This window comes from Nycticebus coucang, chromosome 3, assembly GCF_027406575.1.
Source record: "Nycticebus coucang isolate mNycCou1 chromosome 3, mNycCou1.pri, whole genome shotgun sequence".
Taxonomy (NCBI): Eukaryota; Metazoa; Chordata; class Mammalia; order Primates; family Lorisidae; genus Nycticebus; species Nycticebus coucang.
The window spans coordinates 20,688,443-20,703,896 of NC_069782.1; the positions used below are offsets into that span (position 1 = coordinate 20,688,443).

Consider the following 15,454-nt stretch of genomic DNA (forward strand, 5'->3'; position numbering starts at 1 on the left):
TCACCTACGTTTCAGGAGACCACTAAAGTCAAGTTCCCCTGCATCCTCTTGACCTTCTCCACTGTCATTAACAAAAGAAAAGCAAATCTGCGTTTAATGCCAAGACATACCCACCAGTTTCCCCCAGACACTCTACATAGAACATATATGCAATTTTGTACCAGCACACAAGGCCCAAATCAACACTATTTCTTTTCACACAAGTGACATTTTATGTTTTTGGAGTCTGTACTTGTGGAAAAGAAAACATGAGGAGCTTGTGTTACTCTACGATTTCAGAAGACATGTTTTTGAAGATTGCATATATAAAACTGCTTGGATTTGTGTTAAAACCAGATAACACAAATGCACTTAAGCCAAGCAATGCAAAGTACTTTGTTTTTGTAAGTTGGGGGCTCTGGAGACATACCTGTGTAAAAAGCAAAGGACCTTTGCTAATCTCTGTAACTCATGAAAGACAGAGATTGGCTTGGAGGATGAAGTGTGCCAACGTCAGATATATAAGTACAAAGCCTTATATTCAAAGGTGAGCTCTTTGTGTTCATGAGTAGATGAATCAGATAATGTGATACCGACATAGCATAAAAACGGAGCTAACACAGAGCTTTTTAGAAGATGCATTCTTTTCTGTTTTAAAGGGAGATAATTACAATCTTAATTTTGTGATTAATATTTACACCTTTTAAGACATGTTTTTCAATAACTAATCTTTGAAAAGTGCATGAACCCTTTACGAGTAGTTTTAGAAAGTGCCTTCCTATAGAGAAATGCATCTTACATTAGGCATGTGACCACCGTTGTGATTTTATATAAACTCTAGAAGCTCTAGAGCTGACATTTCAAAGGGCACCACACACTTACTTACATGTTTAATTTTTTTAATGAAGATTTTGTTTCCTGCTCTTTACAAATGTTAGCTATGGTTTCTAAGAAAAGAGTCTGCGGGTTTAAAAACAGTGTGTATAACATGTAAGTCATAAGAAATAAATAGTGTGTTTCCAAAACTTGTTTAATAGCAGGTGTTTGAAGGCCTTTTGAAGTAAATACAATTTCTATTATTTTAAAGCACAGAAATTATTAGATTTTGTCTCCCTTTCCTAAAATGCTACAAGCCTCGTTTTAGACCTGTGCATGTGTTGAAAAGTAATAGATTTGAAAATTATGACTATTTTTAAATTTAAAAATACCAGAAAATACAAGAATACCAGTAATATCAAATAACTTTTCAAAGTAATTAAAATTTTAATTATTTTTTAATTCAGGAGGGAAGTATGCCCTTTCCTAGCAGACTAAATCATTGTTTTATAATAGTTTGGGATGACTTTCTGTATTTAGCAAAGTGTATATGGATTCAGGCCTAAGAAGAACAAAACATTTGCTCTCATTAAAGAATCTATATTATGGAATAATTAAGTACAAAAAGTAACCTAATGGCAGGAAGAGGTTAGCTATGTTTTTCTGAAACAAAAAACATTTTAATTTTCCTATCTTGATCCCCTGATTTTTTCAGCCTTGGCAGTTGCAAAAATAAATAGGTATCTAAATTTTGTCTTTCTATAGTATTTTTTTTTTCCTACAGTATTCTTTTAGACAGGGTCACACTCTTGCTCAGGCTGGTCTTGAACTCATGAACTCAAGCGATCTGCCTTGCCTCAGCCTCCCAAAGCGGTAGGATTACAGGCATGAGCCACTATACCTGGCCTTTCTACAGTATTCTTTTTTTTTTTTGTAGAGACAGAGTCTCATTTTATTGCCCTCAGTAGAGTGCCATGGTGTCATACGGCTCACAGCAACCTCCAGCTCTTGGGCTTACATGATTCTCTTGCCTCAGCCTCCTGAGTAGCTGGGACTACAGGCGCCCGCCACAACGCCCAGCTATTTTTTTTTTTGTTGTTGCAGTTTGGCCGGGGCTGGGTTTGAACCCGCCACCCTCGGCATATGGGGCCGGCGCCCTACTCACTGAGCCACAGGCGCCGCCCCTCTACAGAATTCTTAATGCCAGCAGACTCAGCAGTCTTTCATTTAGGATAATTCAATATAATATGGCACTAATGTCAGTAAGTAGCTACTTAATTGTGGTTTTCTTGGACACATATTTTAGTAGCTCCATAAGTGATTTCTAGATGAAAAGCATTATAAATATTTTTTTTCTGACATTACATAACTGATGCTATATGAAATGTTTCTGATTATATATCTCTTCAGACCACTTGGTGGAAAACAATACAATTAATCTTTCTAAAGCAACTGTGAAACCTGTAAAAATGGGAGGTTCAATATAAAAGGAATATTCTAGAAATATCTATGCTTGATTGAGCATTGAATCCATGGATTTTCTAGGATGCCAACTTTTAACTATATGGTGTGTTTGACTACAGTGAAAGTGGTTATTCTCATTTGGAATATGGAGTGTGGAGGAAGGGAAGTGTACCTTGAAAATCCCCCATTTCCATGTTACATAAAGGCTGTCTAAATTATCTTTTGAAATTACCTTCTCTTGAAAGCAGATCTGATGTCAATGCTTGGAGTAGTCCCAGTAGATTCTTTGAAAGGAACGAAAACAGTAAAATAAATGACCAGCAAGAAGAAGTTTGTGTTCACTTCCATTATGGGCTGTGGGATTCCTCAAATGGAAAGAACGCCAAGTAAAGGGGGGTGGCTGTGCTCCCTGTTCTCGAAGGCGGAGCTGCCAAGACTCATCATACCTCCCTCATGAAGAACCAGTGAAGGGTTTCTCTTGTCCAGTTGTCATTCGACCTGCCTAGGCATTAGAATCACCTGAGGAACTTTAATAATAAAAAATATCAGCTTCTTGATCCTCCCTGCTAGATATTTTAATCCACCACATCAGAGACAAAATATATATATATATATATATTTTTTTTTTCTCACTATGTGCTGTGGCGTCACAGCTCACAGCAACATCCAACTCTTAGGCTTAAGCGATTCTCTTGCCTCAGCCTCCCAAGTAGGTGGGCATATAGGTGTCTGCCACAACGCCCGGCTATTTTTGTGGTTGCAGTTGTCATTGTTGTTTAGCAGGCCCAGGCTGGGCTCGAACCTGCCAGCCTTGGTGTATGTGGCCACCACCCTACTCGCTGAGCTACGGGCACCAAGCCCAGAAATCATTATTCTTAAAAAGCCCTCCTGGTGATTCTCAGAGACACCCAGCCAAGCTGAAGCAGTGCTGCTCAGGGACAGAGTCCTGCTTATTCCAGAAATCTCAGCAGGGCCCACCCATAATCATCCAGGCTGTACTCAACTTCTCTCTGAATGGGAATATCACTGCCTTCCCAGGCCGCCTGTGTAGCTTTCATGAAATAGCCTCTTGTCATGTTAAGACACAATTCACCTCCCCTGAATTTCTATCTTTTGATTCTAATCTGCCTAGTGCTTCTCAAGTTCATGGGAAAGGGCCTTCTCCTCACTCTATGTAATAGCCCTTCTTTCCTCTCTTTGCAACCAGCTGCGTATGCCTGGCTTCCTTCACCCACACACACTCGCTGGATAGGGTGTGGTTTCTGGATTCTTTGCCCTTTTGGTTACCCTGCTTCAAAAGCCAGCCAGGTTGAGGTCTGAGGCCTGTAGCCAAAGATAGCACTCCAGATGTGGACCACGTAGAGCGTTGAGTAGAGAAGTGCTATTATCATTTCCTAAACTTAGATCCTACACGAGGTGGAACAGCGCAATCTAAACTTACACCAGCTTCGTCTGTCTTTTGCAGCTACACCACACTTTGGATTCATATTAAGTTCACGATATTTGCTGGCAGGTCAACTTTCCCTTTGTAGACTTATATAAGTGCCCCCATGTACAGCTTTATCTTTATCCCTATGGAGTTCATTGTGAGCAGTATACAGAACATATGGATAGAGAACTTGCATATCTGACATTAGTCCTCTTTCCACCCGACATCTGCATACAATATTACCTTTTGCCTAAACCTCAGTAGGAAAGTGGACCCAGTGAAATAGATACATTCTGTAGCAGCAAAAAAAATGACACCATGTCTTATAGGGGAGATTGAAAGACCACAATTAACATGGATAAGAGATACTTAGCAATAAAATTCCCCTAACTCTACTTTTAAATTCTCCCATAACAATTTAATTCAGCAGGCTCGCTCAGACTACCACAAGCAGAAATACACAGTTTTATAGGAATTTCCACCCTCCCATCTCATATATATATATTTTCAGGGACAGAGTCTCACTTTATCGCCCTCTGTAGAGTGCTGTAGCATCACAGCTCACAGCAACCTCCAACTCCCCAGCTTAGGTGATTCTCTTGCTTCAGTCTCCCGAATAGCTGGGACTACAGGCGCTCGCCATGATGCCTGGCTATGCCCATCTCATATTCTTTTTTTTTTTTTTTTGTAGAGACAGAGTCTCACTTTATGGCCCTTGGTAGAGTGCCATGGCCTCACACAGCTCACAGCAACCTCCAACTCCTGGGCTTAAGCGATTCTCTTGCCTCAGCCTCCCCAGTAGCTGGGACTACAGGCGCCCGCCACAACGCCCAGCTATTTTTTGGTTGCAGTTCAGCCGGGGCTGGGTTTGAACCCGCCACCCTCGGTATATGGGGCCGGCGCCTTACCGACTGAGCCACAGGCGCCGCCCCAATCTCATATTCTTAAATGACCTTCTCTGTCATTTATCCAGGCAGGAAGGCAGTCTTACCGAGCACTTCAAGATCGAAAGAGCTGCTGTCAAACTTATCCTTGTAGGTGACCTCGCATCTGTAGTTCCCTGCATAGTTCTCCTTGGCCTTGATAATCTGCATCTCAAACGTGTACACCTGCAATGAAACGCAGCCGGACACCCTGCAGCCCACGTTCCGATCACAAGGCACCATCACATTTCACTCATTTCCCAGATTCCTGAGCATTTGTTTAAAGACGCGTCTGGATCTAGAAAGTCCAGTACAACACGCTCAACGTGGGAGGGCAAAAGTATCCTGCAGCCCCCGGGCATAGACAGCAATCAAAATAGAGTGCAGTCGCTGGGAATGGTAACTCCTGAGAAGGTTCTGGAACTGAAATCTGTCAAAGCTAAGCCTGAGTGACCATTCGCTCACACAGGAGGACCGAGCTCTCGGAGCCCCTGTGCCGGGAGTTTGGGGGCCGTACCCGAGAATGCCTTTCAAAGGTTTCCTTCAGCTGGAGGTGCTTCCCCGCTTTGCTGGCCAGGTCCATCCATTTCCCTTTAAACCACTTGATTGTCGGTTTCCTCAGAAGATCTTCAGCCTTGACTTTGGCTATAAAGGTGATATTTTCACCTAGAAAAAGCACAAGTGGTTCAGCCTGTGGTTTAAAAGTTATTTGTTTTGCTTTTGACTAGGAGGCATTGACACAGTAGTGCAGGGCACAGACTCTGATGTGACTGACACCTCCAGAATTGTTCAAGTTGGTCCCTGATTTTTTATGAGTACACTAGAAGGTTATCTCAACTTCTGTTGCTTTTCAAGTTTATAGAGTAAAAAAAGCAATGGGGAAATCGAGGGAAATAATTCTATATGTATGAAATGAGAATGAGAAAAATATTTAAAATATATGTATTTTTTCCAACCTTTTTATGAGGCAAGGTGATAAGAAGCCTGGAATTATGAAACTATGACTAAATGAAACTAATTGGTTGGAAGTAAATCTGCCTATTTGCGTTGACTTATTAGACCCCAAGGATCTCAAACTCTAACCCAGCTGTCAGCTGTGTCTTAAAGGAATACAAGGGGAACTGACATTTCTTTTCCTTTCTTTGCTTTTCTTTTTTGGAGATAGAGTCTCACTCTGTTGCCAGGGCTAGAGTGTAGTGGTGTCATCATAGCTCAAGCAATTTCAAACTCCTGGATTCAAGAGATCCTCCTACCTCAGCCTCCTGAGCAGCTGGGACACAGGCATGTGCCACCACCACACCCAGATAATTTTTTCTATTTTAGTAGAGGCAAGGTCTCACTAAAAGTCTCCATTCAGACTGTGGGCATTTTACAGACAGGGAAACTGGTCTTGAACTCCTGAGTTCAAGGAATTCTCACATCTTGGCCTCCCAGAGTGCTAGAATTACAGGCGTGAGCCACCACGCCTGGTGGGGCACCAACATTTCTGTTCACACACAGTATGTTTTTAGACTTGGAAGAAATTCTGGAATGTGGTTAGCTGGGTGCTCATTTGTGTAATATTGACAAGAGTCAAAAACTAATTCTCCTAATAATAAATTTCTTATAAAGATTTAGTTACAATCGTCGAGTCCCCCTGGTCCTTCTGCAGTTCACTATACTATTTAATTCCTTCATGCTACTTGGCTTTTGTGACTGTTTGTTTAATTTCTTCTCTGCTCCTACCGGATTGCAAATTCTGAGTGCTCACATGCTATACTCAGTGTTCAGCACGATGGCTAAAACAGGAGGCATAAATCAATATTCTTAATGACTGTTTCAAGAGTTGAACCATGTGTCTGACGAACTGCCTCCAGCGCATGTCCAGACGTGGAAGAAGCTCATGGAATGAGCTCTATCATAATAACACAAACACCAGCTCAGAGCTTTGGGATATATCAGGCACTCCGCAGAGTACTTTGCAGGTGGGCCTTGTTATTATCTTCATTTTACAGACAGGGAAACAGGGGCAGAATGAGGCAAAACTGCCTGCCCAAGGACAAAAGCAAAAAGCAGTACCAAGGCGGAACGCAACCCCCATGGCTCCAGGTTACTGGAGGCAGAGCTGTCACTCACCTTTTCAGGCCATTAAAAAAGTAGCAGGATTTAGTATATACCTAAAAGGGAACATTATGCAGCCGTGAAGAGGAACAAAGGACAGATACAATGTGGTGGGACTTTGAAATAATACTGGAAATAAAAAAAGCACAACACAAAAGGGCCTCTATTAGAGGATTCCATTTATATGGAATTATCCAGAATAGGTAAATCCCCAGAGATAATGAGGATTGGTGGTTGTCAGAGCCTGGGAGGAGACGACCTGGGAAGAGACAGCTTCGTGGGGTAAAGGTCTTTTGAGGACAATGGAAATCTTTTGGAAGTAGGTAGAAGTGGTGGGTACACAAGACTAGGAATGCATCAATAGCCATTGAATTGTCCACTTTTAAATGGTTTGTTTTATGATATGTGAGTTTCACCTCAACTTGAAAAAAAAAAAAAAAGGTGGGATTGAATGCTAGGTACTCACCCACTTTCACTGTTCCTGACTGAGGTTTTTCAATCAATAGGGTGGATAGCTGAGAATTGTTCTGCTTGTCTTGTTCCTCCCCAGCAGGTGATTCCCCAAGAGACCATTCTGATGAGCAGAGAGGAAGGAAAGATCATTCCGGGTCCAGGTTCTTTTCAGGAGGACTTACCTGGGTGTGTCACTCTCATCAACACTGAAGCTTTTCTTTGTCTAATAAACGTAGATAAATATAACATCAATCTTCCCACCCCTAGCAGCCATCAGTAGAGAGGGACAGATTCCCATTTTTACAAGGATGACTCTTCTACTAATTCCTAGAAATAGTAGATCTTTTCAGGCAAGTTGTTACTCTCTCTTTGCTGGCATCCATGGTTCCTTTGTTTCCCCATCCTGCCCAACAGATCAACAGTGAGAGTAAGTCGAGGACAGCAGGACTCTCGGTGTCTTCCCAGGTGACTGATTCTAAGGTCACGTCTATACCACAGAATCGGGAAAGACTAAAGGAAAAGGTCATTTGGAGGGTTACTATCTGACAAGGTTCCGACAGCCAAGCCTGGCCTGGTATTTCTAGATTCCTTAGTGTCGTCTGATGAGACAGTTTTATTAGGTTGTTTATAGTTTGATAAAGTTACACATCATGACTGGTAGGTATAAATTTCAAGAATTCTGGGAGTGTTCTGCAAGGGAAAAGATCCTAGGGAAAAAAAATAGGAAGAAAAAGAAACAGAGGCTTTCCCATGAAGAGATAAGCTAGAAATGAGGTTTACTGCAAAGTTTGTAGTTTGCACTCGGATGCTTGGTTAGTATCAATCTGCACTCAATTCCAATGAGAGAACTGTAGACACTCTTGTCTCTGAGCTGTATCCAGAGAAGTTCAGTTTCAGCCACTTAATAACTGGGGAAAAAAGTTCATGGGTTGACAAATCTCTACTTGTTAATGTTTCTTGAAGAGAAGGAAAATGCATATTTAATTATTTTAGTTTTCATCTATCAATTATGCTAGGTATTGCTATCCGTAGGAGATAATCATTTTCACAATGAAGTTAACCAACATAGTCACCCGATTACACATTTTTTAATGCCCAAGTTATTGTTAAAATTGTATGTTGTGTGTGTCTATTATATTGATAGTGAACAGTGGCCATTCACATTTAGAGCATGAGGACAAGTATTTTTATTGTTCTCTCCACTTCTGAACTATCGTGTCCACAGATGTGGCTAGCTCGTAGTGGGATCAAGTGAGGCCCTCAATTCAAACGTGTTGAATGAACGAATGACCTCATAGAATTGTACCTACAGCTGGCAGGATGCATTTGAAAATGTTTTACCAACCGTATGCAACATTCCATAAAGATGTGAATCATTGTCTAACTTGAGCATGTTTCAGGAATGGAGACTGATCTCTGTGTATTCCTTAAATGTTAGAAACAATAGTTACAATACAGCAAACCAACCTGTGGTTTATGTGGCTAGAGTCTTGAATTTGTGCATCATGCAAAATTAATTGTTTCTCAATACATTAGTTTTCTTGTAAGAGGAAATGAAATGAAGGATTGCTAGAGAAACTACAAACTGAAAAAAACAAGCATTAGAATCAATACGAGTTCAAGAAATGAGGTCATTAGTGATTGTATTAGGATGGGGACAGGATGGATGCCTGGTCTGGGCATGTGCTCACCTGAATCTTTTCTTTCCAGGGCCCGACTACCCAAACCTGAAAGGAAAGCGTGACTTGGACGATAGGGATGGGATGGGGTCAGGTGAATGATCACTTCAACCTTCTTGAATTTTCCCAAACCCTGCCTTGTCTGGGGTGGGGAGGAAAAATCTGCCAGTTGGCTTGGGTACAAAATCGGTAGCGCTCTCACTATGAAAGTCCCTATAAAAGTGTATGTCTTATTTAAAAACAATAATAAAATTTAAAAATGTAAATATCTAAATTTAAACAACAGCGGGAAACGGGGGCTTATAGCTGGAGTAGAAGACTCCTCCTATATGCCCCTAACATTTATGCCTAAAATTTACTAATCTTATTTATTTTGCAAAGAAAACCTCCTTTTTTCCTTTTCTCATTTTTGGCTAGGGCTGGGTTTGACCCCTCCACCTCCAGTATGTGGGGCTGGTGCCCTACACCTTTGAGCCACAGGCGCCGCCCAAGAAAACCTCCTTTTTAAGAGTTTCTCATAAGAAACAAACAGACAAAAATGTCATTAAAGCCAACGTTTTCCCTCTTGGTATGGGGGCAGGAGAAACCTGTTTTCCAGCATTGTGCCCACCATGGGCAAGGGGCCCTGCCTTTTCTTTTCCTTGACTGTCAATGAAAATGAATTACAAAGTGGGGGTAGGGACGGAAAGTATCCTAACCTGGAGGCAAGGCGCTAGGCGGGGAGACTTCCTCTTCATCTGAAACAAGAAATAGGAGGAAAGAGTCAAGGAGAAAAGGACTTCATCCCGAGTAACCTGGGAAAGGAGACATCTGAAAAAGAAAAGGAGAAAACTACACAAAGAATGTCTGACTTTTGAAAAGGCCTAGAAGATTCTGCACCTGAAAGGTTAAACTTGAGCACTTCTGGCAAAAAAGGAAAAAAATAATAAATAAAAGGGGGAGAAAGGAGGGTCATCCAAATGAAAGTGCCAATGAAACAAATGGAACTCTGTCCAAGTGTTTTATGCAACCGTGGGTTAGGAGAAGAAGGATGCTAAAAACAGAACCTTGATGAGGTCAGCAGAAGAGGTGATTCTCAAGTTCGCATTTTGTAACCAATGGCCATGACAGACGTTATTCACATATACACTTGTTTGGACACAGACAGAAAAGCCTATAAGAACTGTTTGAGAACTCATTTCTCCCCCTAAAACCTCGTATTAATTCTCCTTCTCTATTCAAGTAATTAAAGTCAAGATGAATTACTATAAATCAATTTTTCTCACTAAGTTCACCAATAATTATTTTAGGAATGTTAGGAACATTTTCCTCAAGATTATATTGGTGTTGGTGGATGCTGTGTAATTTTTCTTTTTTTTTTTTAATATTTACCTATGTATACTGTGAAAATCAGATGTGTCTTTTTTTTTTTTTTTTTGCAGTTTTGGGTGGGGCTGGGTTTGAACCCACCACCTGTGGTATATGGGGCCAGCGCCCTACTCCTTTGAGCCACAGGTGCCACCTGAATCAGATGTGTCTTTTAGTGGTATGTGCAGGATATCTCTCTTTTAAAAAAATATTTACTGCAAATGTTATCTACTAGCCTGAAATTTCTTTCCCCAAACTATGAACCAGAGATATGTTTTATTGTTTTTTTAATAAAATAACTAATGTAATGTATAGAAACGACTTGTAATGTCATTGCTTGAGAACCGAAGAGGTGATTCACTGGGTACTATGGGATTTGATATTCTTCAGAAGCAGCTTTCTGTGGTCAAAGAAGCTTGGAAAATGGTAGGCTAAAGTTAAATGTGTGTATTGTATTGTGCTGTGTGTGTGAATTTACTGAAGGGCATCTCAAAGCCCTCAGTATGCTAAAGGGGAGTAGGGATGGAGGTGGACACAAGAATTATCTCTTCCCAAACTTTGTTCAGTTTTGAATTCCTTTCTCCTGGGATATCCATTAGCATTTCACAAACTTGTGCATTTTCAGAAGTACAGCTTTTTCTGAGCTTTCAGGAGAATTCTATATTTCAGAAGACTGTTAGATAATTAAAATTTTACGTCATCAAAAATAAAATACTTTGCCATTTTTTTTCTACAACATTATTTGCCATGACTTTAATTCAGGATTTAGTAATTTATTCTTTTATTCTTTTTTCAGTCTTTTATTCTTTTCATTCTTTTATTCTCAATAGAGTGCTGTGGCGTCACAGCTCACAGCAACCTCCAGCTCTTGGTCTTAGGTGATTCTCTTGCCTCAGCCTCCCAAGTAGCTGGGACTACAGGCACCTGCCACAACACCCGGCTATTTTTTTTGTGGTTGCAATTTGGCTAGGGCTGGGTTCGAACCTGCCACCCTTGTTATATGGGGCTGGCACCCTACCCACTGAGCCACAGGCACAGCCCCAATTTAGTAATTTTTTCTTCTCACCTATTTGAAAGCTTTTTCTACTGAAATATAGAAAGAATCTTGATTTAAAAGTCCTATAAAAAAGAATAAAAATGAAGTTTTAAGGGGACGCGCCTGTAGCTCAGTCGGTAGGGCGCCAGCCCCATATACCGAGGGTGACGGGTTCAAACCCGGCCCCGGCCAAACTACAACCAAAAAATAGCCGGGCGTTGTGGCGGGCGCCTGTGGTCCCAGCTACTCGGGAGGCTGAGGCAAGAGAATCGCTTAAGCCCAGGAGTTGGAGGTTGCTGTGAGCTGTGTGAGGCCACGGCACTCTACTGAGGGCCATAAAGTGAGACTCTGTCTCTACAAAAAAAAAAAAAAAAATGTTTTAAAAGTCAGCTCAAAGGTACTTCCTTTTGTTATGCCCTTACGTAAACTAGAACCCAGAACTGCTTTGAGTCAAATGAACACTTTATACAAGTTTTGTGGGCTTTGTTTCTGCAGATTGCATAATGAACCTCAGTTAATTGTTTAGAACGCAGTATAATTGAGAAGAGTATTCACATACTTTCTTAAAACTAACACGAAGGAAGATAATTTTTTTTAATTGGCACATAATCTTTGTACATATCCATGGGGTACATGTAATATTTTGTTACATTCACAGAATGTGTAATGATGGTAATTTATTTTTAAGCAGAAATTTGATCAGTAAATAGTTTAACGGTCCAGGATATATTCAGACTATTTGAAGGACGTGCACAGTTATTTTAGACTATTAGGAAACAAACACATATAAGAACAGTTCTTCAGAGAACCATGAAATATTCTTCCTCCACTGACCCAACATTACTTCCAAACAGCAAAACCTTCTCAATTGGCAACACTGATTCATTGAACATAAATTTTCAAACTTAAGAAGTGCTAAAAAATACAATCTGCAGGAACAAAGTCTCTTGTTTCCCTTCTTTTTATTTTATTTTATTTTATTTTTACTTATACATGTATTTATTAGGTTTCCGCTTTTTGCCTTCACAAAATTAAAAAGGCTTAAAATTTAACAACAGTGTTTAAGAGAAGGACTAGAACTTGTTTCCTTTCTTTTCAAAGTAGCTTTAGTCCTGGCATTCCTTTAGATTGGGAAATGTAGTTAAGATGTTGAGATTCTGATCTCAAGTTCTTGAAATGTTGCCTGGTTAAATTTGGTTGAATCGGATGTGACGGAAAAGCTTAATTGTTCTTATTTCGCGAGGCATTCAGATTCTGCTGCTAGGAGGGAAACCGAATATCCAGATGTTTTAAGTTGCGTCTTGTTCAACAGCACATACATGGAAGACACGGCGCCTTACTGAAAACATTTTCAAACTAAACCAAACAAAAAATAAAATATGTAAGTTATGTATTTTTTTCTATCGAAAAGTGACCATGATGATGATGAAAACATCAAATAAACATCTCGTTTTGGCTCAATATACAACATGCACAAAGACTACAGATCCAGGGCTGTCTCGCTTAGCTCCACAGAAGGACGATTTACCAAAGCAGATTTTATTCAACTTTAAGTCATGGGAAAATAGCGTCTGGAACACCGTAAAAGTGATTTTTTAAGCAATTGAAGTTCCCAGAGAAGAACTCCTGGAAAGTCGAGAGAGAACTCAGTCTCACATTACAAGCCTGGGATTTTAGTGGGGTACACATAAGCATTCTGGAATGGAAGCAAGAGCCCTCCTGCCAAATAAAAAGAACTCAGAGACAGGAGAATGGGCAAGTTCTTATAGTTCTCCAAACTCTCTTGGCTGGAAAATGACTTCTACCTGTGCCTGATTGTCAATTGTCTTTTAAAATTAAATTAAATCTTTAAATTGTATTTATTTTGGATTAACATAAGGGTACTTATGATTAGGCTACCTTGTATTTGTAAGGTATAGTCTCCGTTGTATTGAATGAATTTTTTAAGTTATATAAACAGGAGACAATTGTGGAGATTTCTTAATAAAGATCAGAAGCATGTAAAATTGAAGTATATGTGACTTGTAAACAAACATTAGTTAAATGCTGAGACAGCATTTAGATTTAGATTGATTTAGACAAATTCATGAGTTCCTCGAGCAGAGTAATCAGTGATAATAAATATTGGCGTAGGTGACTCAAATAACAATAACAAAATATGAAAGATAGTATCAACACTAACATTAATTCATCGTGTTTTGAGGCATTTGATTACCACATTGCCTTCATGAGGAGGTATAAGCCTTCACACTTTCTTTTTTGGAGGCAGTCTTGCTCTGTCACCTCAGATAGAGTACAGTGGTGTCACCCTAGGTTACAGCAACCTCAAAGTCCCGGGCTCAAGTGATCCACCTGCCTCAGCCTCAGCCTCCCCAGTAGCTGGGACTATAGGTGCCTGACACAATGCCTGGCTAGTTTTTTCACTCTTAGTCAGGCTGATCTTGAACTCCTGAGCCCAGGAGTCCCACCTTGGCCTCCCAGAGTGCTAGGATTACAGGCGTAAGGCACCTCGCCCAGCCACCTTCTCACTTTTTTGATGCTTCTGAAATCAGGATTCATTTACAATAGATACATTTAATAAGTTTTTTTTCTTCCCCAAATCTATTGAACCAGTGTTGCATCTTAGAATGGCTGGATCTTAAAATTAAAAAGTACAGGGATATTAATTTTTAAAAATTTCATTACAAAGAAGTAATGGAATTAGAATCCACAGAGAAAGCATGAAGACATTTTAGTAGATGGTTGATTGACACCTAAAGGTAAATTGCAGAAAAATGTTTTAGCATACTAGTAAAAGCACCAGGGTCATTGCAGATAAAAAGGAACCCAAATGAAAAAAGAATTTTTAACCATACTTCTCATTTAAGAAAATAATCATATCATTTAGGAGAAAAACATGTTGGAACTTCTGCTGATCCATTTCCTCATCTGTCAAACACATTGATGTCAAAAGGGAGACATCATCTCAGGTTATGTGGGGACTTAATACATGTAAAGGTCATTCAGACAGTTTATGCGATAATGTTAATGCCTGGGAAAAGAAAATAAGTTTGTATTTCCCTTGTAGTGATCACCAAAGGCAGTTATTTTTCTGGAAGGAAAATAAAAAGAGGTAGTAACTGTCCTAACTAACTTACGGAAACATGTACGGACTCTGTGCTAATAAGATGTAAAAATAGAATATCAGAACTTAGGTATAGAAATGAGCACTTCTTCAAAGCAGTCTCTGATTCTAAAGCTGCTACCACATTTGGGACGAGCCACAGAATCAATTTTGGAACATCCCGAGGGACGTTCTTAGGAGACAGAAGAAATCTGCTCTCACTACCCTATGTTTACACATAGGATGTTGGACGTGAGCTGACAAAAATAAAGATATGATCCCGCTTGATCATCCACGTTATTCCCTACACTCGGCCCTCCGTGACTCGTGTCTGCTTCCAAGGCTGAAATCCATCTTCCTCTGTTGATGGTTGTTCTTCCTCCTAAAGCAGAAGTTGGCTCCAGGAGAGCAGGACCCAGTGCCCAGACCTGTGCATGTGGCTGGCACTCCGGAAATACTGACTGAATAAATGGATGCCACAGGGAAAGGCAGGTCTTGGCCCCACTGAGGACATGGAAGAGATTCTCTACTTAGCCTCCCATTGATCTGCCCCCTGTAATATCTTGGAAGAGTTTCTGAGGGCATTGTCTTCCAGTATAATCACTCTGAAAGGGATCTAATTTCTGGTATTGCTGTTTGGTTAAACACAGTTCTTCATGGTCATCTCTATTACAAAGTGGTCAGTATTAGGGGCAGGGTGGCTGAAGGGCCAACATGTCCAGGGGCAAGCAAGTAATAATAGAACTCCCTTCATGGGGAATCATCTGCTTCCCACACAGAGACTCTTAGGAAATCTGAAAAAGCTGGAAAATCTAACCACGACACTACTTATAAGATTGGTACTAGAACCAAACTACTCTCCATGGCTATAAAAATTTTGTTTTCAGAATGTTTCTGAGCAGTCGCAGAACTATGAAGTCAATCTGGGAAAGAGTTTAAGGCTGCATTGCTATGAATAATATTCCACATAGTGACAGTCTTGGATCTATGAAATGAATATATGTCATCATCATCATGGTATCCAGATATGACCATTTTCAATAGCCCTAGATGAGTTGGTCTTAGGGAGGAAATCATCCACCTGTCTCAGACCAATTCCTCATTCTGAACCTCATTGACTAAGAA

General features: G+C 40.3%; 1 protein-coding gene across 6 annotated transcripts in view; it reads right to left on the bottom strand.

The window, feature by feature from the left end:
* MYBPC1 (myosin binding protein C1) overlaps positions 1-15,454 on the bottom strand; it is an 87,626-nt gene that overhangs the window by 48,249 nt on the left and 23,923 nt on the right. For 5 of the 6 annotated variants that reach the window (XM_053582974.1, XM_053582976.1, XM_053582975.1 and 2 more), the window contains exons 4-10: positions 9,542-9,580; positions 8,856-8,891; positions 7,178-7,285; positions 5,129-5,277; positions 4,680-4,797; positions 2,492-2,543; positions 5-61 (exon numbers count right to left, since the gene is read on the bottom strand). In XM_053582974.1, the coding sequence (XP_053438949.1) occupies positions 5-61; positions 2,492-2,543; positions 4,680-4,797; positions 5,129-5,277; positions 7,178-7,285; positions 8,856-8,891; positions 9,542-9,580 (559 nt within the window). The remainder of the gene's footprint in view (positions 1-4; positions 62-2,491; positions 2,544-4,679; positions 4,798-5,128; positions 5,278-7,177; positions 7,286-8,855; positions 8,892-9,541; positions 9,581-15,454) is intronic. The other variant, XM_053582977.1, reaches the window with a different exon arrangement.